The sequence below is a fragment of the Phaethon aethereus genome, assembly GCF_964289735.1.
Source record: "Phaethon aethereus genome assembly, chromosome: 1".
NCBI lineage: Eukaryota > Metazoa > Chordata > Aves > Phaethontiformes > Phaethontidae > Phaethon > Phaethon aethereus.
The window spans coordinates 187859233-187886318 of NC_138575.1; the positions used below are offsets into that span (position 1 = coordinate 187859233).

A 27086-nucleotide genomic window follows, 5' to 3' on the forward strand; every position below is an offset into this window, starting at 1 on the left:
GTTCTCTGAGTTATTATGTTATGTGAAATATCTAATAAATAATGAGAGTACACGTTCCCTATGATATTGTAGACTGAAATAGATGAGAACCTATATGGACTGCTTAGTTGCTCTTTTTTTTTATTTTCAAGAAAAATTCCAAGCATTGTCGATATTTTTTGCATATAACGCATTTTGTCTTTTTCCACATTATCAGAGTCCTTCTTAAAGTTTGTTAGAAATATGTAAATCAAAGAGAATATGTAGTTTAATCATCATGTTACAGATGCTGTATTTACAAATATGTCTTCCAACTTTCCACTTTATTTTTATAGCACTAATAATAATTTATCCTGTATTCATGTGATTGTCACCGCATAATTTAACTTTTAGACTGCTGAAATGCTCTGAACTTTTATAAGTTTGTTATGCTCTGAATTTATATGGAACTTGGGATATGGGTGTTTATGGTATGCTTATGTGCATTAGTTAGCAACGTTTGGTGACACGATTTGGTTGCCAGTGCATGGGTGTGTAGCACCTTTAGAGGTGGCCTTTGCTGTTCCACCTGGCTTATTTATAGCTGCTGTGCTGGGTGCTATGGTCCTCTGTCATGTTTACCTGCGCCGCGCCGATGCTTTGGATACCAAAGGGCATCTCCATTGGCACTGGACAACTATGTGTGAGCGACTGAACTAAGGCCTTGATTTTGGGAGGGGAGCGTGGGGATTTCTGTGATCGGTAGTATTAAAGACATGAGTAATAGAAATAAATATTACTTGAAAAAATCAAGATTTTCAAGAGGCTTCAGCAGTAAATGCAGCTGTTGTTGCTTAATGGCGTTTCATAACATCTGGTTACAGGTTTGCATCAGTCATGAGCGTGGGGGAAGGACGAACGCGAAGTGCAGAGTTTTGGGTGGACTAGTCCTTACTTAATCTGTGTTATAATGTCATGCTATATAATAGGAAGTAATCTGGTGGGTGTGTTTGCCCAAATAAGATTTCTGAGTCCGCTGAAACCTGGAAATTCCAGCAGAATGCTGATTATTGTTGGAGCCAGGGTTATATTATGATTTAATGGCTTTTCTGGGCTTCATTTGATGACCTGGCCTAGAAAAACATTTTGAAGTAATAAAGCGTCTGTTTGGCTCCAAACTAATGAGAGAAGCATTGCTCTTTGCATTAACTGTTCTTTAGGAAGAGCCGCAGAGAGCTACTAATAAACCTTATTAAAAAGCTTAAGCCAGATTGAAGGAAATAGAAAACAGAGAAACTATTCCATTCCATGTGGAGTGAGTACATAAGAAAAAAAAAAAAAGGCAAAAAAAAAAAGCAAGCCCACGGGGTTTTTGCCTCTCCTCCATGTGACTCGCAGCTTGCTGCACTTCAGTTACGTTGCCTCTGAGATATGTTAAAGTGCAGCTCAGTTTAATGAAGAAGTGGATAGGACAAATCAGGGCTAGAGACTATTGACAGCAGAGATTGGGTAAGTAAATGCAACTGTAGATAAGTGTTTACTAATATTGTGCAATTGTTACAATATCTAGCCTGTAAATACTAGAGCTATCATTTTTTTGGTGGTCCTTTCTTAGTTTTACTTAAGTAATTTGCAAATGTGGGTGGGACATGCTATGTGACGAATTTAATTTTATTTTTTCAGACTTCCTACCACAAAACAAATAACTTTCCTTTAATTTCATGTACTTAATTTTGTTTTAAATTCTTTGCTATGTAAGTAACTGCTTCATCTATTTTAGTGCAGTGCTCAAAATAATTTCAGTGGGAGTTAGCTGATAGTTTCTGGTGCCTTCCTGTTATTTTACTTATTTTTCTACTGGTGAGGGAGAGGGGAAAACAGCTTATACTCTGAACCTCCTAGATACAGTATTTTCAGATTTCTAGAACCTAACTCCAGACCACTGAAAATTCCCCAGCATTAACTTGTTCCAGGAATTCATTCAACCATCCTAGTAGGATCTGATTTCAGCTTTTGTTCTCTGTATCTTTTTATAAAGCTTTGTAGGTATTCCTATACTGAGTTTTATATAGAAAGTTCTGTTTTAAATGTATTTGTGTTTACATTTGTGTAAATTTAATATCAATATACAAGATAGAGAAACATGATGAAAGCTTTTGCTGTTGCTGCTGTTTAAGACTTCCAGGCTTTTGACTGTGATTTGGTTTTGTCTCTAGCAATTTGAATGGACCGTGCAGTTGCTATAATGCTGTTATGAAATAGGATTGCAACCTTAGTCGATTAGGAATTTCCAGAAGGGTTGTTTTAGCAGTTTCAGTACCTGCCATTGGAGTATTTAAATCTCAGTGCATTGACAAAAAGCTGAGAAGCAGGCATGAGCAATATACGTTTGAAAGACCTATACTGAAGCCTGATTAGAATCTTGGGAACTGGAAAAGGAAAAGCAAACTCCTTCATTGTTGGTAGTGTATTAAAGAAAACGTTTCTAAGTGTTTAATGTCTTGTGATCTAGGGCGTGTCATCCTTTTGCATCACCTCACAGGAAAAGAGCATGTTAAATATTATAGTCTATCATGAGTTTTACTCTTTGGGTTAATCAGAATGTGTTACCTTTTTCAGATAATCACTCCATTTAGGAGGCTAATATTGTGTGCTGAGAACAGAAAAGAAATGGAGGACTGGATAAGCTCTCTGAAGTCTGTTCAGTCCAGAGAACACTATGAGGTAAGTTGACATCCCTCTTGGTGCAACCTGTTCTAGCTCAACAGATCAAGCTACAGGAAACAGAACTGGAATATTCACCCTCCTTGCTGTGAAAAGTGTGTCTAGTGTCAGAGTGAAGCTTCATGTTAAGACCTGTACTAGCAAAATGAGAGCTTATTATCACACTTTTGTTTAGAAGTTTGGAGGGAGAGCAGGCTCTAAACCCTTCAGAAAATACTTTTGGTGAACATTGCATTGTCGTCCCCTCTAATATGGAACCGTAGGTAATTTCAGTCACCGTAGCTGTGTTCTGTACTTGCAAATTTGTCTTAACTTCTCCTTTACTAGACCGCACAGTTTAATGTGGAACATTTCTCAGGGATGCATAACTGGTACGCCTGCTCCCATGCCCGACCTACCTTCTGTAACGTGTGTAGAGAGAGCCTCTCTGGAGTCACTTCTCACGGCCTGTCTTGTGAAGGTAAAACAAATGCTTTCTTTCCCCCTGTTTATAATGCTGTGTATGTAGACAGATGGCCGAAAGTTTAAGATGGTAATGATTCTGAAAATAATGTGTAAGAAAAAAGCCTGCAGGGAGAAATCTACTGGCTAGAGTGACTTTCTTCTGGGCAGAGGACTGCTAATGATCCATCCCACCTTCTTCGTGCTCCAGGTTTCTTTTTCTAACTCATCTCAAGAAACTCATTTCAATAAAATGGTTCCTTCTGCTGCAGTGACCACTTTGGAATGTGCTGGGTGGACGGGCTGCAAGAAAAGGTAGTGTTGATTTGATTTGCCCGTCAAAAATGTGAAACAAAATAGCCTTACTGGTTTGCAGAATCAGCATTCCTTAGGAAAAAAATCATAACGGTAGTTTCTGCCTCTTCCCTCTTCCTCCCCAATTCTTGTTTGCTCTATTGCTGTTGCCTGATCCTGCAGTACAGGGAGGACAGATGAGGACAGATTTATTCCTTTAAAAATTCTGTCATGCAATGAGGGGGTAGAGATGTAGATGCCTTTCCATTTTGATGGTTCAAGAGATGAAATCCAGCACAAAGAAAAAGGAGATGTGGCTAAGACTTCAGCATTAAGCTTATCTGGAGAAATGGTATTTTGCAAACAAATATGGATAATAAACCTGAAACACCTTATTTATTTTCTGCTGCAAGTTCTGTGAAAAAGTGGTAACAAGTCTGCTTGTGTTAGAATCCAGCAGAAAACAAAGAATCCCTGTGACCTTATGATATATGCGAAATGTAGAGATACGTAAATACCACAATAGCTAACTGTCTACAAAAGAGTTAGTTACACCATTCAAAACTTGATTTTTTGGATGCATGTTACCCATCTGCAAATGCATTTCTGCTATTGATGCTGTTATAATATTTGAGGTCTGAACATAATAATGTGTATTAAGGAAATCTTACAAAGGAAACATTAACCCACTGTCCTGAATTGTCCATGCTTTTAATGTAGCTAATGGTGCAGTTGCCAAGGAACGGGACGAACCTGTTTCATAGAAATTAGAAGTAGCATAGTTACTTCCACCTTCTCTGGTGTATGTTTTCCACTGTGTATAAGTCGCTTGGACAGTTTTAAGGCAATTATGGTATTTTCAATGTCTGATATCAGCAGATGGAAGTATCATGTGCTTAACTGAAATGCAGTTATATTGCCTCTGTGTACAAATACAGTTATATTTGCTCAGGCAAAGGAAAGGAAAGATGTACTTTCATTTCACAAAGATTGTATCCTTTCCTAAGTTAATATTATACCTATTTAAAAAGGCTGTGTAGCAAGAATTGTTCTTGTAAGATTATCAGTGTTAATGGTTGTAGTTCATGATTTTCTGTTTTTTCAGTATCTTATTTTGCTTCTAAGTATGGTTTTAATCTCCAAGGCATTGGCATTAACTTTACGTTAACAAAGTTTCCGTAATTTCCGGATTTGGACTTAGTCAACTTTTTGCATAACTTACTACAAAGTGATGCTACATTTATCCACATTTATGATGCCAGTTGATCTTTCATGAGTTTTTACAAATGGCTTTTTATGAATGTTAGATTGGATTCGCTTTCACTGGTTCACAGTTTCATAAACACGTGTGGCCTGGATTGATTTATATGTAGATAATATGATATTCTTTTACCCATTAATAAGTTTACCTCCTCTTACTTTTTAGCTACTAGTTTATATCTATTTTTTAATTTTTTTTCCCAAGTATTTTTAAAAATAAAAGGAGAACCGTAATTATGCATCTAATCAAAATCAGTTGGAGGTTGACTCTTTTACTGGAATACTCATACTTTGTCCCTGATTCCGTATATATGTAAAAACCCACGTTTAACCATCCTTAATTTCTTCATAGAAGAAGTGTATTTTGGTTTGACACTACTTTGTTCTCTGAGAATCTTATGTGACTGAGTTCATATCTACTTGCTTCTGTCATGTGCACTTCTAATGCATTTCACCATCTATTTTTTTGACTTACCCCATGTTAGCAATAGACACTGTTTCAGGAGACGATATAGGAAGTATGGAGTCTTAAGATTTGTTCTTAAGGACAAATCTGTTGTTTTTTCTTTGTTCTTAAGAACCCAGATGTGTTCTGTGCTAGTTTTTCTCATTACATCTTTAAAAATACCTGTTTAAATATTCATGCCTGGCATCTAAAAACCTCCAGTAGTGCTTTACGCTAGGAATCCATTTATATCTATACTAAATTCAATTATTTGTGTGGTCATTGAGCCCAGGCTACTCCATTAGCTCCTGAATTGAGAAGCATGAGAGGCTTCTTCTCAGGAGTTATTGGAGCTCTTCCTCCTGTCAGTGGTTTGGGTTACTGGCACACCAGGTTATCTTGAAAGTAGCCTAGAGTCTTTGTACTCTTGATGGTCTGATTCTTGACTGTTAACTGTAGGTAAAAATAAATCCCACTGCTGATATTTTGCAGCTTATGATACTTTAGAAGATCAGTCCAGTAATGTTGTATTCTCTTAGACCTGCTCATCTCCAGCAGCGCTATACAACTATTTTTTTTTTTTTTTTTTTAGCCTGACCACAAAACAAGCCTCATTTCTTTTGGAGATAAAGTGGGTACCTTCTTTTTTAGGGCCTCCCAGTAGCCTTTGCCAAAGGTTGACCAAATTCATTGCAGGCCACCTTGCTGTAAGTTTTGTGGAAAGCAGTGTAGGAATAGGCATTAACATACATAAGGGTATGTTAATGCCTTCCCTAGGGAAAAGACTGTAGTGTGAACTTGCGTCTGAAGTCAGAGAATCAATACGTATATAAAACTGAAGATGTAAATTCATACCAAACCAAGCTTAGTCTTCCTGCATCTCAAAAAACAATTGACTTCTAAAAAATTTAATTGTATGCTCCTTTGAGATGCAGTGCTATTCTTCCCACTAGTTCCTTCTTTTTTATCTTCTCCAAAGATAATCTACTTTTCAAATGTTGTCTATGTGCTGTTGAGAAATTAAAATTTTCCTCTAGCTAGTTCTAAAGGACTTATCTCCCCTGCCTTCAGCCACAGCCTTTACTAGGGCAGAGAAGTTATATTTTTTTGCCTTGTGTTGGAAATTGTTCCAAACCAGCTGAATCAAGTAAGGCTTTTGTTCTTGATGCTCCTCAAATGTTTCTCTAATTCAGAGTTTAGCTTGTTGTATGCTCATGAGTCTAAGTCTAAGAGGTTGCCAGATAAACATAAATATACATGAAATGTTTAGGCAAAGAAAGCTGAAGAACTGTAGGTCATTATCTACAGAAACTCTTCAAAAGCCTCAATTACTGTGTATTAATACTGCATTTCTATCCAAGTCGTTGCCACTGGAACGCTGCCTTTATAATTATTCTCAAAGATGTATTTCTCTATGTAGTGTTATCATAATCATGACAAATATAAATTGTTAAATATCAAATATACCTAATAAACTGGAGATTGCAGCTTAGATGAGATGCTTTTTCCTGTGATGGAGTGCCCAAACAAACAATATTGAAAGAACACTATAGGATTGTGAATTCAAGCAATAAGAAAATACTGGGATTAAATTGCCTCTACATATGCACTTTGTGCACTTGGTCTTTTTTTCATTATGATTGGGGTTTTTTGCCCACAAAACCCTGTTCTTCTTACCCAGTGCACATACATTCACTAGCTGGGTAGTAGTCTCCATGATTTTTGCCACATTTTTTGCACAGGCTGGAGAGTGAATACTGAATGAAGTGGTCAAGAAGAGGAGGGGTATTCATAGTTAAGAGAAAACTCTGTGTTCCATGGCTTCGTATCATACTGTACCCCTCTGTAATCCTGAAGAAATCACTTAAATGAGATTTTTGATAAAATCAATAGTTGTGTGTTGTTTATAATCTGGGACCTATATCGCAGAAATGGTGAGTTCTATGTAACTGAAAAAATCAATTGAAGCTGTGTTTTGAAGTCACTGATACTTTGAAGATATACAGTATTGAAAAAGAATGATCTTCATTGTCTTTTTGACAGACAAATTTATTGGACGGTGTTGGCCTTAATGTCTCTGTGCTTCACTTACCCCTTTCTTAGAATGGGTATAAAATCAAACCCGTATTTTGGCAGTACATTGTGAAAACAAAGGTACATTTTTAAGTATTCAAAAACTACTACTACTACTAATTTTAAAAGGCTGGGAAGAAATTAATATTTCTGTCTAAAAAGCAGTATTTCATTAGATATTTGTAAATAAGGCAAATACTTGTTGAAAATTATTATGAACCAGAGCATGGCACAGCTATGTGCTTATCAAGAACCATCCCTTCCATGCAGTGAATGAGGGTCCCATTCCCAAAAAATGTATGATCATATAACTGAAGACTTTACATCTGCTTACGGAAGCTATATTAAAGTTGCATGAGTAACCTAACTGTAGTACTTGACTTTGTAATATGAGTATTCTTTTAGTGCTCTGTAATATTAAATTAACTTAGTTTAGTTGGATGAAAATAGTAAAAACTACCAAGACACGGCTGGATTTTATCCTTTAAAACATAGGCATAGGCTTCAAAATGGAGTGAAGTTACGTTGCTGTTTTCATGTGAATCACTCCATTTTCACTGTGGCTTTCCATCCATCATGTGATTGAGCAGGTTTCTTGGAATACACCAAGAGAAATCCTTCCATTTTGACAACTTAAACTATAGATACGAGCTCAAGGATTTTCAGATCAGTTTCATAACTTTGGCTTTGACCTTTAAAGTTGGAAAAGAACAGCCTGAGCCAGTTCTTCTTTGAAGAACACAGAAGAGAAAACTTATCATAAAATAGGTGGTAGGTGGTAAGTTTGGGAAAAAAAAACATTGCCTGCCAAAGTAGTTGGATGAATTAATGGGTGAATAGAAGGAAAGGCCTTCTATTCAGAAGTACTATAACAAAGATGTATATTTTCAGTGCAAGAGATCCTATGATAATGTTTAGTAATGTTGACTTTTCTTCATTATAGATAATAGTCGCTGTAGATTTAATCACTGTGTTGGACAGCAAATGTTGGTACAACTTTGACAACTGTTTGCTCATTAGATTGTTCTCTTGGTTGGCTTTCTGAGAGACCTGCTTCATATTCCAGCTAGAAACATTTACACAGGAAATTAAAATTTGAAGTGACATTCTAAGAATATTCTAGATTTAGTTTGGCTAAATTTTTCCTTTTCTCATCTTTTAACTTTCATTGGCAAAGTAGTGCCCATTGATGTCTAGCAATATGTCTGCATGTTTCCAAACAATTTCAGATATCAGACTGATTCATGAATGTGTCATCTGAAACAAAAGAAATTCAGAGGTAGCAGTAACTAAGGTTGAGATTTGATTTAAAATTTTCCTTTCTTTACCCATCTCTTCTCTACTGCTATGTATTTTGCTTAAAAGTTACATCTGTGTCTTAAGGTCATTGTTTTTGATAATGTTTAATGCCCAGAGGAACATGAACAGTTGTTTGATGATATTGGGGTTGCAGGGGGGGTGACCTACAGAAGGTCTCATCTAAGATTCAGTTGTATACTGTGCCCACAAAGCAAACATTAGCTGTCACTTGCCATGGCATGGCTTGCTGCAACTCTTTAAATCCTGGGTTTGAATTTGTCTTTGCCTTGTTGAGAAAGCAGAAGTTAAACACAGAGTCCTGAGATCTAGTTGAACTGTAGCTCAGTAGGGTTCGAAAATTCCTTTACTTTGCTATGCTGTAGTCATTTGGGATTTCCTGCTGCCCCTCATCCCTGTTTTGTATTTTGATGTATTTTGATCTGTGTGACAAGACAAATGCATATCATTTATGAGTAGGAAGCTGAATTCAGTGGCATATCGTCTCAAAAACATTCAACTGGCAAGACTTCTCAAGGCCCATCACTTGAAAATGCAGCTTTTATTTCTGTGCTTCTGTGAGAGCTGACTTCTTAGATGCTTGGAACTGGCTTAGGTTGGCAAACACACACAGTGTGATGCCGAGCTGTTTTGAAAATGCGAGCCTACCCTGTTAGTTGAATAATATGGGATATTTGCAGACTTTGGGTCTATGAATGCTACTTTTTGAAATAATGAGGGAAATTACTGTAAAAGCAACAAAACTAACTTTTCTGTTTCCTTCTCTTTCTTTGAGCTAAGCACATACTTTCACACATCTCCCAGAACAGGGATGATTGGTTTCAAACTCAGATGTTGCTTACATAGTCTCAATTCACTTTTTAAATTGATCTGGCAATGGATCAGCGGAATTAAAATGAGAAGTTTATGAATCACAAGACCTTTTGTACCATGGCTTAATGTTTTTAATGGTGGACAAGTGACGGGCCAAAGCTTTTGATAGTTTCCTGTCAAATATTTGTTTGAAAAGAGACTACTACTTCTGGTCTGCTGGCTAGTTCTCATAAACCTTTAATGATATTTGCCAAAATAATTTATATAATGCACTCTAAATAGAATGATGTAATGCACTTCCAGTAACAGAAATGCCCACAGTTGGGTGCATCAGTCTGTTTGGTCTAATATGATATCATTAACTAGTCATATTAATTCAGTTGAACAAAATACAAATAATTATTAGATTGTGAAAATGTCTGCCTGTACTACACACTTGTGCTGAGTATTCCAGTTAGTAGACTTTTAATAAATAATCCAGTAAGAAGTCAGGCTCTTCCTCGCTTAGTGTAACGTCTTGGAAAATACGGTAATCACCAATATCCTGTATCAATATATCACCACCTAACCCTTCACTTTCTCAGCTTGTGGGAAAACAAGCATAAGTATGGTGCCCAAAAGGGATCCTTTAAGGAAAGAAACAGAGCTCCTGAAGCAAAATACTTCTGTGAAACACTCTCCCATCACCTCCTGTAAATTTAAATCAGGTACCTGAGTTGTGTCATTGGAGGAATAGAAAAGGCAAAAACCACAGTTAAAGATATAGTTGTAACTTAGTACCTTGCATTGCACCTGCAAAAATGGGGACCGATGTGAATTTGAGGGCACATTTAACATGGGCCACAGCTAAGCAGTTAAACCCCAGTTTAGAGACTTAAAGCTGGAGTGATTATGAACGGAATTTTCTTTAATTGGGTTGTGTCATGTCTTCAACTCTAAGTGGCAGGTACTTGGCTGCTTTATGGAATATCTGTGTTTAATTTTTTAAAAGATACTGTATATTGCATTATTGTATTACCTGAATACAACAAGTAACATAGTATACATGTTTATGTGTGCCTTCCAGTGTGTAAATTTAAAGCACATAAAAGATGTGCTGTCCGAGCAACAAATAACTGCAAATGGACTACATTAGCCTCAATTGGAAAAGACATCATTGAAGATGAAGATGGTGTAAGTACTATTCAAATTTAAGAGTATTTTCCAAAGCTGTTTCTTCTTTTTTGGGGAAAAAAGAAGGCTAAGCGTAGATATATTGCCATGTGACCCATTGAAGTTAATGGTAGGTGGCTATATTCCTGAACACTTTTCAAAGATTAACGTGGTATTTAGAATAAAAGTTATATTCCTATCTCACATGACAATTTTAGTATCTGTGGACACTAGATTGCAGCTCTGTTACCAAATTTTAAAGGCCACATGCAGGGAAACTCTGAAGCTGGAGAATTGGTCCTGTAAGGTCCTACTGCTCTTAAGCAAAGGTGGTATTTTATGCTGCTCCCATGCTGTTTTGGTAATTGATTTTTGCATCCTCCTTACCGACAGCTGTTCCCCAGGAGGCCTGCTTGGCATTCACTGATGTGTGTGGGTTTTTTGTACTGATGAAAGCAGAAATTTTAAAATTAACAGGAGAAATGACAAAAGCTTTTCAGAGGTTTATCGTGATAGATGGATTATTTTTACAATGTATTTTTACAAACACAACTATGTATGTGCCACTGGCATGAAATTTCTTCCTAGAAGGTTAGTACTAAGTACACATCATACACATTAGTGTCATGAGTTGCCCATGGTATTACTGGGACAAAGAATGCACTTGGGTAAAGGCTTTGCACTTCATTTAGGAACTGCTTTATAGAGCTGTGACTTACTAGTCATGGTGACCGAGGGGGTACATAAAGCCACGGGGATATTCTGCCATCCTGCCTATTTTGAATTTTAGTTATTTTAATTGGTTTGTGTCATGTAGTCAACATTAAGTGAATTGGTACTTATTTGCATTATGGAGTCTCTAGATTTAACTGCCCTGTTGTTTTGTGGTTAGTTGCTACCATAGTACCATGAGTAGTTGAATGAGGTGTGTTCTTCAGTTGTCATATTTTCTGCCTAGCATGTGAAATATCACCGTAGTCCACCTTCATAGCTGTTGCCTTGTGAGCATCAGTGTCGCTTATGCTGGTCAGCCACACCTGCTTCTTTGATGAAAGGGTAGAGCTATGGGAAATAGTTTAAATCCACCTATATTTGAGAGACAAAAGCCTCTAATTTCTATTTCTGAGTATTTAACTTCTATGACTACTTCTTCACAGATAGCTATGCCTCACCAGTGGTTAGAGGGTAATCTGCCCGTCAGTGCCAAATGTGCAGTCTGCGACAAGACTTGTGGCAGTGTTTTACGCCTGCAAGATTGGAAGTGCCTTTGGTGTAAAGCTATGGTAGGTGCAGCGAACCACGTCCAAGCGTCTAGGATTTTGCCAGCTTTATTGCTCACCATTATTTTTATTTTGTCGTTTCATAACTGTGCTTTTGGATTACGTAGGAGCAGGCAGCTTTTGCAATCTCAGGTCTCTCTAACGTTCATAATTTCTCAGGACTGTCATACTTACTTCAGTTAATTTTTAATACGCCCACAGATGCAGCTTTTCTTTAAAAGGTGTCATCCAATGTGTTTTCTCTGCCTTTGAACTGAAGGTTCAGATGCCTGTTCTGTATGCCTGAGAATCAGGTTACTTTCTGGTGTCTTTTATCATAGATATTGCTGTAATAATATTTTAGTAATATTTAGTAATATTATTATTAATAATATTTGTTACTATGTATTAACATTATGGTAGTAATATTTTTATTACTGCAAAATCCTAAGGTTCTCTTCTTCAGCACACTCTGTAGGCTGCTGATTGAAATTCTATAACATGTTATTGTGTTTCCCCGAAACACCGTTTTCTCTTAATTTTTTAAACTTGTCTAAAAAGATGGGTTTCATACGCTAGGCTATAGAAGTGGAAAGTCAGTAGTTTTTTTGTTATTGAGGCTTTTGGCATATAGATGTCTGAGGCTCTGTGGGAAATGATCGACATCTCCAGAGGCGATTTGAAATTTAGGTGAAGTGTAGCACCCTCTGCGTCTGCCTGTCTTTCTGATAACTGCAGAAGAGGCCTCTACAACACATAGTTTACGGGACCCACCTTTGGCGAGTTGCTCTGGCTTGATAGGTGTGCTGGCTTTAGTGCAGATACACCTTCCAGAACGTCCAGGTGGACCAGGCATGCAGAGAGGTCTTGCCTTGCACGTGCACAGTGTGCCCGCTGCCCCCAGCACAGACGCTGGCTGCTGGGAGCTTGGTCCTCCCTTGCTCATGGATGGAGGTGAGCGATTCCCTTGAAAGGACAATTCATGTCTGCTATAGGCGTAGCTGAAGATGAAGTACTCCAAACTTTGTTTTACGGAATGGCTAACAAGCCCTTGTGATTGAACACTCATGTTTGGTTTTTTTTTCCAGTCTCGCTCCTCCTCCCTCTACACCTAAATGTTATGTATTAGTCCATTTATTATATATCTAAATATATTAGTATATTTTTGTTACACAGATACTCTATCAGCTATATTTTCACCCCAAAGTTCCACTGTAGGGAAATAATTTTTTGTTTCTTTTGTAGGTTCACACTGCCTGTAAAGATCTGTATCCTCGTAAATGTCCACTTGGCCAATGTAAGGTATCGATCATACCTCCAACAGCACTAAACAGTATAGACTCTGATGGTACGTAGTACTCTAGTGTGTTCAGTGGTAGCTCTGGACTTACAGTGCTTAGTGAGATCTGTTTTAGGCTAAAATTCTGCTGCTGAACACAGGAATGCAGTCTTCAAATTTAGAAAATACTATAATTTTCCATGTAGCTTTTTAGAGGATTATTTAACTGATATGATTTAAAAAATATTTTTGAAAGTTCCCCCACTAGAAATTTTCTCCCATTTTATTTATGATCCTTGGAAACTTCTCAAATGAATGACCAGAGTCCTCAGATGAAGTGGGCTGATGCCTGCCTGGCGTGCATCACTCATTCTATATATTCTCAAATTCTAGATAACTTTGCTTTATGCAGAAGTAAGCTAGCTGAACAGCTCAGATCCAACAGCTACTTTACTAGGCTAAAGAGAGGCATTTCTTCCACAGCCTCTCTAAATTTCTTTTAAATGTAAGCAGTGTAAGAATCCTGCAACACACTGATTAAAAACCTAGCAAATGTTCAAAACTCAGAGGTGTTTTTGGCGTCTCAGGTTAGAGATGTGTGAGCAGTGGGAGACTGCATTACAGGTAGGGAGTGGATTTAATAAGGAGTATTCTGAAATCTAACTGCTTTAATTTTACAATTTATGTTGATGGCAAATGTTGACCAACAACTTCAACACAATTTAATGAATTTTGTTGTATAACGTTAGTAAAAGTGATTGTTTATGCTGTATATATTAACTCTTTTCTGTTTACTTGCTGTGTGGTGTCTCAGACCAGAGCGTCATGCTGCTATTTATTATTCATGCTAGGAAGATTGTTCCATGTGTGAAATTATTTTTCTTGGCATTTAAATAAATTAATCAAACCTTATTTTAAATTATACATTATGTTAATGTGGAATTAAATTAGCATCCTTTAATGACTTTTTTTTTTACCTGTAGCTTTAGTAATTTTTTTAGGCAACTGAAAACAACCTAGTAATTTTACTATTGCCTGAAACAAATGTCAAAACGTATACCTGCGATGACTGATTTTGAAGTGTTGCTGACAAACCACTAATTCCATGGAGTGGCCATGTTAGTGACAACAGTGTCCATTAGTACTGCTTAATAAGGGCCTTATAGAATGCCTGCTGTAATTAGTTAATACCTGCGTTGACTTTAAGAAGCTTTGGAACACAGCTGAAGGTCCGTTGTTCAGTGGTTCTGTTATAATTAATTAATAGTATAACTTCAGTCTGAGATGAAAATTCACATGAGAACTTCTATCTGGGAACAACTGAGTACAGTAACTTTTAAAATCTGAGTAGTCTTAAAAGCTCATACAGGCGTAGATGATCCAGTTCAAGAAAAATCAGATTAAAAAAACAAAGACTTGTAACTGAAATATGTATTTAATTATGTGATAGTCTGTGAGGATGAGATTTGAGTATTCTAAAAGGTTAATAAACATTTTCACTGTGGAAAAGCAATAAAGCTATTGTCTTCAGGATTTTACTAAATCTAGGCACTGAAAATACTGGAAAGAAAAAAAATGAACTGGTATATCTTAAGCAATTACGTTTTCCTTGCAGGGCTAATATTCAGTTCAGCGTTTACATTAATGCATGATAAAATGTACTCCTTTTGTCCTTCATTTCTTTCTTCCTCTTTCCCATGATTTCTTTTTGTGTTGTTCATGTTAGAAAGCCTTATTTATTTCATTCTTTCTAACTATGTTCACAGGTTTCTGGAAAGCCACATGCCCGCCATCCTGTGCCAGTCCTCTTTTAGTTTTTGTTAACTCAAAGAGTGGAGACAATCAGGGAGTAAAGTTTCTTCGTCGATTCAAACAGTCGTTAAATCCAGCTCAGGTGTTCGATTTAATGAATGGAGGACCTCACTTAGGGTAATGACATTGGAAATCTTGAGCAATCCTTTCTGCAAGGGAATTTAGTGCAAAGCATAGTGTTGTGTTGTCCCCTCGTTGCTGTAATTCTATCACTGTGACTTTCTAATTAAAATCTAGGAGATTTTAATTAAAATTTAACAGAATTTCAGGGTGAATTCTGGTGGGTGAAGGGATTGTAGGATAATATTTTCTTTTTAGAGAAATTAACTTGAAAATTCAAACCCCAAACCCATCAGCACAAGTTTTTTATGTCTTTTTGGCTAGCTTTGACTTCTGTTAACCGGTAAGGTTCAAAACTGTTGAACATGGGTACATGCTTTCCTGAATCAGGGCCTTTATGCACAGTTGCCTGGGTGCTTTTCTTCCATTTCATGTGCGTAATTCAGATATTCCTGTGACTTCGTTGTGAATAGCTATGGAATAAAACTATTGTCTAAATGTACTCTGTATCTTTTTGAATTCTGAACACAAATGTCAATGGGGGAGTCTGCAGCGGGTGATGGATGAGTACACTAAAACTTTTGTCATTGGAAAACTACATTCAAAATACGGTTTTAGGCGACATATGCAAATGGTCAAGAAAATGAGCATCCCACAAAATTTGGAGCAAGAACACAATTAAAACCATCAGGCATTCTACAAAATCTAAGGGCTGATTGTTGAGGAGATAAGGATGAAGTTTGCATAGCAGTGGCCATAACCCAAGCATCTTTGCACATTCATAAAGATTAAATTCATGCACATTTTTCTGTTGTGTAGTTTAATTCCACTCAGATGTAGCACTGTGTTTAAATAGCCTGCTAATATCAGTTACAGCAACTAGAAACACTAATTTTTGTACTCCTACAGATGCAGAATTATGCTTGCTTGATAAAAATGTAGATGAAACAAATGCACAAAAATTCAGTTCAAACAGTAGGCAAATAATACAAATATAATGGAATACAGATGTGGATTTTTAGAATTAGTACTGTGTTACGGACATGTTATATTAACTCTTTGAGTTGTAATACTCTTTTCATTATAACCCTGATTTAAATCTGAATTTAAGCTAAGTGCCTTTGGGCTAATGTTCTGTGCATGTAATTATAATGTCAGATAAAAGTAAAGAAGGTTCATCTTAATTGGAGAGACAATTTTTGAGAGAGAACAGTTAAAAATATGTCTGTCTGTTTCCAAGTTCTCTTGCTTTATATAGTTGTACCTACCAGCTGGATGGTTTGGGAGGCTCACTTTGGCTTTGCACAGTAATCGTAGGTCAGGTTGGTTGCTTTTAAGTATTTTTCCCAAACAGTGGTCCTTAGCAGTTATTGCATCAGGTAGTGCTGATGTTTTCTTTTTTCTGGTTGATCTAAAAAGCAGAGTTGCGTTCTTTGAGACAGTTTATTTCTAGGGGTTTTCTCCCTTTTCTCAAAGTAGGAGAAATTGTTCTGGTTTCAACAGTTTTTCCTTAAATATCTGCATCTTTTGTTCTGAGTAGGCATCTGCCTATCATATGCAAGTGACATTACTTTCTTGAGGAAAAAATATAAACGCTTCAAAAATTTGTGATCTTAATATGTTGCTTTTTAGAAATAGTTCTGAGATTATACATATTCTGGAAAATAACATGCGTTAAAACTAAACATCTTTATTATTTTAAGATTTTATACTTTCCAATTCTTTTTGGTTTTTCAAGTTTAAATCCCAGTTGTTTTTACCTCTTGGCTGTTTCTTCACACCTCATTCCCCTTTCCTCTGTGTCTCACCTCTCTGCTTGTTCTGTCTCTCTTGTCCTCCATTTCTGTTCTGCCTAAGTGTTGTATCCTGTAGCTGTTAAAAGTCAGAGAACAGAAGGAAGAGCCAGAGGAAATGAAAGCAGGATATGGCTTTAAGGATTTAATATGAAATATTAGTATTATTTGTCTTACATTGTTGTGATCACCTTTTGTGTAATAATTGCCTCCAACTGTCCTTGTATTTGGTTAGTCACGCGTTGGCAAAAGCCCACCCGTATTGTGGAGCACATCCTGTTGTCCTGTCTTAACCTCTTCTTACGAAAAACTCCCCATGACTTGTGTTTCTGGCTGAAGTGGGAAGCATAGACAGGTTGCAATTTCATAGCTTAGAATTTTTTTAAAATATTGATAAAATTAATAAAATACTAATAAAATCCTGAAAACAATATCAAGGGCATTTTTTAAAGTAAAACTTGGCATGTTATTTATCAGAAATGTCAGTATAAGTGGAATATACAGCAATAGATGGGATGCAGATAGGTTTATTAAGTAGTTGATTGTATCCACATACCCCAGAACAATAAAGGAACCACCATAGAGGTGGTGGGCACCGTATTTCCATGAAATTATTGCTAATGAATATAACTGGTCTCTTCCTAATGGATGTAACTGGCTCTAACAGGCTGCGTTTTCTCTGCAGTTTGCGGTTATTTCAGAAGTTTGACAACTTCAGGATTCTTGTCTGTGGTGGCGATGGAAGCGTGGGTTGGGTCTTGTCAGAGATTGATAAGCTCAGCTTGCACAAACAGGCGAGTGTGTACATTTACTTTCCTTGACTATACTTACTAAACTTAATTTTGTACCCTTACTTTTATTGACTTGGTTCTTTGTCATATATGTGGATATGGGCCAAACTCAATAGTTACTCTTAAATGAAAATTTTCACTGTCATAAACAGGACAAGTTGTATCGGGATAACACAATTTGATTTACAAGCTTTAGACATCAGCTCTATAATGAACATTTATTGCTTGAAATAATAAGCATTTGTAATATCCTGTGCTTTTTCTTTCTAGTTTTCAATAGTAGATTTATTTGCTCCTGATTTGTGTTTCAGTGTCAGTTAGGAGTGTTACCCCTTGGTACTGGAAATGACCTTGCTCGTGTCCTCGGTTGGGGAGGATCCTGTGATGATGATACGCAACTTCCACAGATTTTGGAGAAACTAGAACGAGCCAGCACGAAGATGTTAGACAGGTAAACCTAAATGTGCATATACATAATTTACCATGAGGTTCAAAGTGTATTTGTTTGGGTTTCTGATGGCCTAAATCCCATCTTGAAGACGTAATGATCGGTGGTTTTGGTTTTTAGGGTGCAAATCGTAATCAAGATAGCAATGGGGACAGCTCTTCAATGTTCTTTTTAAACTGAAAAAGTGAGAGGGGAGAGTGGTTGATGAAGCTAGGAAGCATGCTCTCCAAAGATAAACAAAAGGAGACAGTTTATTGTATAACTGATGAAGCTGCATAACTGCCTCTTAAAGGAAGTTGTAAGCATTAAGAAATTGTTTAGATTCAAAAAACCCTTTGGGGCAGTTTTATGGACTCCATGCATGCTATTCAGTACCATTAAAGGTAGCATCTTCAGGAAACACTTGAGCTTTCTGTCCCTGGATGTGGGGAGAACTTGCAGCCTGTGCTTTCACCCTTCATACTATATAGTCATATAGTATGACTTCATATAGTCCAGCTGTGGAGAAGATGCTGGGCTAATTGGATCTTTGGCTTGATCCACGACGAATATTTGTGTTGGAGGCATTTTCTTAGTGAAAAACAAGTGGTTTTCCCACTCCTTGTTTTGTGTGATTTTCATCCACAAAGCAAAGGAGCAATCCTGATTTAGAAAAAGTCAGAGGAGATAATGGTCATGTCATTCCAGTGAAGGTGTAACACTGTTTTTGAGAGGAGTATTATTCAATTCCTCTCTCTCATGGGTGTTTCTGTTCTTGCTCGAGTTACAAACACTTGAATGTCATCAAAGAGGATTTTTTTTTTAATGAAATAAAGAAACAAGTCCTTTATTTTAAGCTTTTCTGCAGACTACTTGATCATGTTGCAGCAAAGTATGCAGAGAAATGCTTGATCTACTGATCCTTAGAAGTAATTGTTGGCCTAGGCATTCTGAAAGCTTCATAGATTAAATAATTTTTGTCTTTTTCTGTACGGAAAAAAAGCTCAGTTTCATTTTTTGCTCTAATCTCAGCAGACTTGTTCCTAAGGCCATCTGCAAAGATTACTTGTTCTTTTCATCAGGCTTTGAAGGATGTTGCTATTAGCAGTTTCATACTATCCATGCTCTACAGTACTGTCCTTTACCAGGGGAAGAAAAATATATATGTCAATGAAGATACTTGACCATTTGCTTTGTTCTCGTGCCTCCTTCCCGTAGCTGAGATGAAAAGCTAATGTCACCCTGGAGCTTTTTCTCTAGGAACACCTATATTTTCCTTTGACTTCTGCAGTTGGTTTGCATGAATTCTTTCATACTCTGAGTGTTTCAATGGAAAATCTTTGCTGCCTGCATTGAATGTCCCATAATTTGCTCACAAAGAAGGCTCATCAACAAATCAGTAACAAAATATTTGAGCAATAAAGCAAATTGTTACCTTTAGTCTCAATTATTTCACCCGTATTCAGCTAGCATACAATTAAAAATTAAGATGCTTTACTTGTTGGTTTGGGTTATTTTTAACAAGTTATTCTGTGGCATGACAATGAGTTTTCTTTTTGTTGATATGTTGGAGAAAAGATAAAACCAACAGTCTGGAAACTTAAAAGCTGTTATGTTTCATTCAGGTGGAGTATAATGTCATATGAACTGAAATTACCAGCAAAGCCTTCTATCCTTCCAGTGACTGCAGACGAGTCGGAGGAATGCCAGGTGAACTTTTACGTTTGTTTTGTTGTTTCATATACTTAACTTTGAGCTTCTGGGATGACAATATTTATAACTGAAGGATTTGTGTGAAAACTAGAAACAGATGTTTTCTGATCTGCTAACTGAACTGAGTTAATATCCGTTCATGGCATATATCTCAAGGAATTAGGGTTTCCAGTTCTGTATTATTTGCCAAAAATGAACGAAGGTACGGAGTCTTCAGCAGAGAAATCAGAAATATTTCTTCCTGAAAAAAATGTTAATATATATGTTATATATTTGTTTATATATTACATATAATAGATACTATTTTCTATGTGAGAATATAATACAGTATTTTATTCTTGTATAATATAACTATTATATACTTTCTATAATTATTTTATATAAGAATATATTTATGTATTATTTTATATATAACAATATAGCATTGTGTTACTATGTAATAATACTAGCGGTACTATAATAATATATGTAAATATATTAAAATATTTATATGTACATATAAAAGCAAAATATTTGCTATCTTGAGTTTGGAGTAAGTATTGAAAAAACTCAATATTTTGAAGACAACGTTTTTATTCTGAAAGAAAGAGTCTTTTTGCAACTTGTAAAAGTCAGTTAGATCGGGTGATACCACCTAGCTTTCTCTCTGTTTCAGAGAACTCAAAATCATAAATGACCTCAAAGAAAAGCTTAGTCTATCTTTCAGAGTAGATTTGAGCTTGTACTATCTGATGAGGTTTCGATTCTGAGGGAGAGCGAGATGCTTTAATCAAATTAATTGGCATGAAAAGTCTGACTAAAAGTGAGAAAATAATATATTCCTTTTGAAAGTTAATGCATATCAACTTTAGCTCAAAAATACTTGAGAAGCAATAATTAATCAGCAGGTTCTTGAATAATTTAATAACTCAGGCTGTGTTAATTGGCAAGGAGGTTATAACCTTTGACAGCTTGCTGGATATAGATTATATGTATGGATTGCTGCAAAAAGGCTGAGGCTCCACTGGCTGATGTTTTAATGGGGTTGCTTTGTACACAGCTCTGTTTCCAGTGTCAGACCGAGGCTTTATCTTCTCTAATTTTGCAAGACTCTTAAAATTTTCAAGTGTATCTTCATCACATAAAGGAAAAAATACACGTTTTGTTCTAGTTAGTTCTGGGTTTGAAATTGTATTTAGCCTCCCTTGAAAATGGGAGGAATTGCTGATGCAAAACCAATTTTTTGGAAAATCAGTTCTGTAGGCTATAGTTACCTGCCATTACTCTTGAGAAAGCCTTTTTCTTTTGAGTACCCTCTTCAATCTCTATTTGAATGGTTTTTACATAGTTTAAGTTACGATATTTCAGAAAAAGAATGATTAACCTTACAGTAGGTAACGTATTAAAGTGCAGTTCAAAAAGTAAAAAAGTGCATATCCACATTTTTTTTTTCTTGCCTCCATTTTCAGGAGATATGTTTCACTTGGTTTGGTTCCCTAAGTTTTATACTGATGTTTGAACAACAGTAGTTCATTCTAACAGATCAGATAGTTACATCTTTTTTTTCCTTGAAATGAAAACTGACTTACTGTCAGAGTTCTACAACCAAGGCTGGGTTTTAGGAGAAGAAAGGAGTAGTATACCTACCTGTTCAGTATCAAGGGCAAAAACACACAAAGAGATTTTAAGAGCTTCATAAAGGAAGGCGCCAGAAAATTTCAGAACTGCATTTATTTTTAGCTTTAGATTTGGAATTTGGTTAGAATTTTCTCTTAAAACTGAGGTCTGGATCCATGCCTATTTTAAGACAGGATATGGTACATGAAGATGTGAATCTGATCGATTCCAAATCTTTGCCTGAGTATTTCAGGATTTAAAATTTTTCTGTGCCAGAAAAGACAGGCAATGCACACATTCATTCTCCCAAACGCTATTCTAAAGCCCTAAATGGTTTGCTCCTTAAGGACTGGTTTTGATAACATTATAGCAGTTCAGCAGCCTTTGTCAGTAGGGGTACTTGGGGAATAAGAGCCCACCTGACAGTAAAAAGAAAATTCAGGATTATAACTGCAAACTTTTGATTTATTCTTTGTTGAGCAGCTTAGTTTGAGGGAAAAGCTGCTTGTTTTAGAAATAAAACATATTTGATTATAATAATTTAGGTTGTTATAAATCTAAAAAGAAGGTAGATTTTTTTTCTGTCTCATGGACTACTTTTAGCCTAGAAATAACTTACTGTTTCCTCTACAGGAGGAATAGAGCTGTGGAGCAAGTTCTCAGATGCAGTGTTACTTTGAACATTAAAAATCTGGTACATAAAATAGAGTACGCAGGTAGCATCTGCACTGCCAGCTGCTTGTCCTTGTATTATATCTGAAATGGAAATCCTGCTATTTTTGGAGATGTTTTAACTCACTGCTTGGTGTTAAACCGCTGAAATGTGTGGAAATTGAAGTCCTTTTTCTCTCTGTTTTCAGATATCTGCTTATGAGGACTCAGTTGCTGCTCATCTTGCAAAAATTCTCAATTCTGATCAGCACTCAGTTGTCATATCATCTGCCAAGTGAGTTGATCGGTTTTATGTACAATGTGTGGGATAAATCCCCTGTGTAACATCATCACCATAATAACCTTCTGTATAAGCTTGACTTTCATATGGCTGGCCCAGCTGGCTTGGCTTAATATATCCTGACATATATATTTTAGAGAGGGTGTGGCATATGGTACAATTGTAATGGATATCTTCTTTCTAAACACACCAATTTTTTTTTAAAAAATCACATAATAATATAAACTGATTTTATATCAGTCTAAATCAGTATGCAGCTTAAATATGAAATTTATTGTTACTAATGCAAGTATGCTATCTGCTTCACATTAGATTTTTTTATTTTGTTCTGTGAATATCCATATCATTCAGAGGACAAACAACTTCATCAATGTGAAACAGAACTTCAGCTATGTAGCTTTGTCATAGCTCTGTCTATATCAATTCAATAAATAGCAGCCTCAGACAACAAGGTTTTTTTGCCCAAATTGAAACACTTAAAAATGAGACATAATTACTTGGCAAATCATGGACATCATCTGAAAACAGAAGTATTCTGTGTATACCTTTTCTGTGAAAAAACTTACATTATGCAATATACAAAAGACCAGTGACAGTATCTTCAAAAATAGATCTGAATGTCATTATGTCTCTTTTTTTCCTGCTAAAAGCAAGTTAATAAAAATTTTGTTTTTAAACTATGCATAGCACATGTTGAAAATTAGTCTGCAGGATTTTATTATACCTCCACATTCTAAATTGGATCTGTATCTTGTTAAATCTATTTAGTTTTCTGTCAAATAAATTTCAACCAAATGAACAGTACTAAGCAAACATTGGTAGGTTTGCTGTCTGTCTTTCTTTGATTTACACAGTGCAAATTCATTGCAGCCACTGTAGTTTGCATAGATATGCCTCAGGGTCAGCTGGGGCTCAAAAGCATGAGCTGTGTGGCCATATGCTTTCATCTAAGAAGTGCCCCATTAAAGCCAGTGGATTTTCTCCATGGTATCTAGGCTCCATCTCCACATGGGAGTTTGCAAGACAAGTTAACAAAGTGAAGGCAAGGTTGCTAACAACTCTGGTGTGGAAGATGTACGAGCAAGGGAATGAATAAAATTAGTCAGTTCTTAGAAATAAGAGACTTGGGTATAACGTGTGCAAACGCTTAAATATAAAGGGAGGAAGCGTTTTTGTTTTAAAGCTTAACATGAATTTGCAAGCCATGGAAAAGAGCACCGTCTGCTTTGCAAGTATGATCACAGAGCTCAGTTTCCAACAAGAATGGTGTATAGCAGTATGCATATAAACCAATTGCAATAAGAATTTAATATTCAAAACATATCTATTTAATTTCATATTTTCATCTGAAGAATATTATGCGAAACTGTAAAGGACTTCGTTGCCAAAATAGGGAAGACTTATGAAAAACCGATGGAAAATGCAGAGGAAGCCGATGCCATGGCCACTAAAGTAAGACAATGACTATTTTCTCAATTAAAGTTGTGTTTTTCTGTTATAGCTCATGGGTGTTTAATTTTTAAACCTCTCCAGGATGCCTAGCTTGGGTTCCATTTCAACCAGTGACTTTAAAATTCTTCTCTTCATACTGCATAGAACAGTTATTTCCCAAATATCTTTAAACTCTAAGACTCTATAAACTCTGTTTACTCTTTCTCCTTTGGAAAGGATAAAGTACGTGGTAATGTACATAGAGATAAATGGAAATATTCTGCACTAGGAGTTACACTTTTCTCTGAAAGGGATTAAGTTAGCTAGAGGAAAACAGTGGGATAATGAAGAGAGAGTATGCTGGAAGAATGAAGGGAAGAGAGACTACAGGGTTAAAAATAATGGTTTAAGCAGTAACTTGTAGAGATCATGTTGTGTGTTCCTTTGATGATAAGGTGACCTGCTTAGGATGAGGGAGAAGCTGTGGATATTGTCTGCCTAGGCTTTAGTAAAGCCTTTGACACTGTTGCCCCACAGCATTCTCCTGGAGACGCTGGCTGCTCATGGCTTGGACGAGTGTACTGTTTGCTGGGTAAAAAACTGGCTGGATGGCCGGGCCCAAAAAGCTGTGGTGAATGGATTTAAGTCCATTTGGCAGCCGGTTGCAAGTGGTGTTCCCCAGGACTCAGTATTGGGACCAGTTCTGCTTAATATCTTTATCAATGATCTGGACGAGGAGATCAAGCACACCCTCAGCAGGCTTGCAGATGACACCAGGTTGGGTGGGAGTGTAGAACTGCTTGAGGAAGGCTCCGCAGAGGGATCTAGACAGGCTGGATCGATGGGCTGAGGTCAACTGTATGAGGTTTAATAAGGCCAAGTGCAGGGTCCTGCATTTGGGTCACAACAGCCCCATGCAACGCTACAGGCTTGGGGAGGAGTGGCTGGAGAGCTGCCCAGCAGAAAAGGACCTGGGGGTCCTGGTTGACAGCCGGCTGAACATGAGCCGGCAGTGTGCCCAGGTGGCCAAGAAGGCCAACAGCCTCCTGGCCTGTATCAGAAATAGTGTGGCCAGCAGGAGTAGGGAAGTCATTGTAACCCTGTATTTGGCACTGGTGAGGCCACACCTCGAATACTGTGTTCAGTTTTGGGTCCCTCATTACAAGAAGGTGCTGGAGCATGTCCAGAGAAGGGCAACGAAGCTGGTGAGGTGTCTGGAGAACAAGTCTTACAAGGAGTGGCTGAGGGAACTGAGGTGGTTGAGTCTGGAGAAGAGGAGGCTGAGGGGAGACCTTAATCACGCTCTACAACTTCCTGAAAGGAGGTTGTAGTGAGGTGGGTGTTGATCTCTCTTCCCAAGTAACCAGCGATAGGACGAGAGGAAATGGCCTTAAGTTCTGCAAGGAGAGCCTTAGGTTGGATATTAGGAAAAATTTCTTCACCAAAAGAGCTGTCAAGTATTGGAACAGGCTGCCCAGGGAGGTGGTTGAGTCACCGTCCCTGGAGGTATTTAAAAGACATGTAGATGTGGTGCTTAGGGACGTGGTTTAGTGGTGGACTTGGCAGTGCTAGGTTAATAGTTGGACTTGGTGATCTTAAAGGTCTTTTCCAACCTAGATGATTCTATAAAAAGCATTTAAAAGAAATGAGAAGTATTTGGTATGATGCTCAAAATTTACATGAGCTAAAAAGAAGAAAACAAAATCACTAACAAGCCCAGAGTCAGGAAGTTTACTTGCTAAATGACAGTCCCTACTTGACGTTTTTATTGAGTGTATATTTTAGAAAATGAGTTTTCTTTTTTACTGTTCCAGGGCTGAACAGTGTTGATTTCCTTTCACTTAAGCATAGAAAATCACCTCTTTTCCAGTGTACCTAGAGAGCAACTGCTTGAGTTGGTTCTGGCTTGAGCCTCTTTGCTCTGTGACAACTCACTTCCTTAAATGTACAGCCGTGTTGCAAAATGCCTCCCCCAACCACCACGTGTTTTCAGTCTAACAGCTAGGCATGTCCCCATAGGTTCTCTCCCCAAATTGGGGTAGTGAACACCCATAATTTGTTATAATGCATAGCATGGGTAAATCTGTGCTGGTTCTCTCTGTGCTGCAGGACATCTGAAGAAGAATAAGATCTGATATGTACCCTAGTTATGTGGCAGGCTGAGTTTAGCACAGTGTGTTATTTTAGTCTGAGTGTAGGGTTTCTTTGTTTTAGTTTATCTAATCTGCGTGGGTGTCACAGAGTCTGCAAAAAACCCATGCAGACCTACTCATAATCTGATATGATGGAATACTGAACCTGGGTTTGTATTTCACGTAGACAATGACATAGACACTTAGACATAAACCATTTTAAATACCACCGCATGGATAATTTAGCTCCCTCCCTATAATCTTGGTGCTTAACTTCCTGAAAATGTTCATAGGTTCACTGGTTTTTTTTGTGTGTATGTATTCTTTTCCTCTTCATCTTAGTGCACCGAGTTAAATGAGAAGCTAGACCTATTGCTCCAGGCTCTTCACATAGAAGCCCAGGCTGCTCCCATTCTCCCAGGCATCGCTCCCCCCATTGTGGAAGAAGAGGCAGAGGAGTTTTCAAGTGAAGAATCCTTGTCTGAAAGTAAAGAGCAATTAGCAGAGTGTGTCTCAAAGTCTTCCACCCAGAAACTATTCAAACCGAGGGAACAGTTAATGCTCCGGGCAAACAGCTTGAAGAAGGCTGTGAGGCAGATCATTGAACAAGCAGAAAAAGGTGCACATCAGCAACATTCTGATCCTTACTGATAGAATAATGATGTTGTGGGGTTTTTTTTCAAACTAGCATAAATTTTAATTATTAAAGCTTGATTTCTACATTCTTACATAGGTAAAATTATGTGCTTATTACAAGCTGCAAGGAAAAGAAATGCATCTTGTTTGTATGTTGATGACTATCTGCATAGATGAATACCTATGTATACACGTGTGTGCACATATACAAGTGTGTTTCTTTTGTAACTATTCTTCACAAAATGAAAATTTCTGGCAGTAGATCTCTATCAATGGGCAAAGGATAGCTAGACTCTTTCACTGAATTGGCAGTAGAAATCTTTTGTTAATATTTTTCAACTGAAAGTTAAAGCTACAGAAAAAAAGAAGGTAATTTTCCAGTTTTGCAGATTTTATTTAAAGATCTTGAAACTTTCTGTCTTTTTTTTTTTAATAAGCAGTTGTGGATGAGCAGAATGCTCATAGTGAAGAACAAGTGAACCAGTCGCCACTAGAATATAGCAAAGAATTGGATGAATCCAAAGAAGAGGAAAAAGAAGAAGATACAAAGGAACTTGAGTCTCCATCAAGTGAGTACATTAGGAATAAAATAATTTAAAATTATGCTGTCTTCTTATAGTTGTATTACAGAGTATAGTTGACTGCGTAATAAAAAACACTAGCATGTTGTTTCACTGGAAACTAGTCACAATTTTTAATAGATTTGGATAAATAAAAGTTAGGGGAAA

The 27086-nt window shown here is 36.9% G+C and overlaps 1 protein-coding gene across 2 annotated transcripts in view; it reads left to right on the forward strand.

Annotated features, from left to right (window-relative positions):
- The window catches only part of DGKH (diacylglycerol kinase eta), a gene marked incomplete at its 5' end in the record, with an annotated part of 165947 nt that overhangs the window by 107287 nt on the left and 31574 nt on the right, over positions 1 to 27086 (forward strand). For both annotated transcript variants that reach the window (XM_082013185.1, XM_082013186.1), the window contains 13 exons: positions 2578 to 2682; positions 3010 to 3142; positions 10392 to 10498; positions 11635 to 11760; positions 12982 to 13084; positions 14782 to 14944; positions 17366 to 17474; positions 17783 to 17922; positions 19524 to 19608; positions 22068 to 22153; positions 23512 to 23611; positions 26065 to 26341; positions 26799 to 26927. In XM_082013185.1, the coding sequence (XP_081869311.1) occupies positions 2578 to 2682; positions 3010 to 3142; positions 10392 to 10498; positions 11635 to 11760; positions 12982 to 13084; positions 14782 to 14944; positions 17366 to 17474; positions 17783 to 17922; positions 19524 to 19608; positions 22068 to 22153; positions 23512 to 23611; positions 26065 to 26341; positions 26799 to 26927 (1663 nt within the window). The remainder of the gene's footprint in view (positions 1 to 2577; positions 2683 to 3009; positions 3143 to 10391; positions 10499 to 11634; positions 11761 to 12981; positions 13085 to 14781; positions 14945 to 17365; positions 17475 to 17782; positions 17923 to 19523; positions 19609 to 22067; positions 22154 to 23511; positions 23612 to 26064; positions 26342 to 26798; positions 26928 to 27086) is intronic.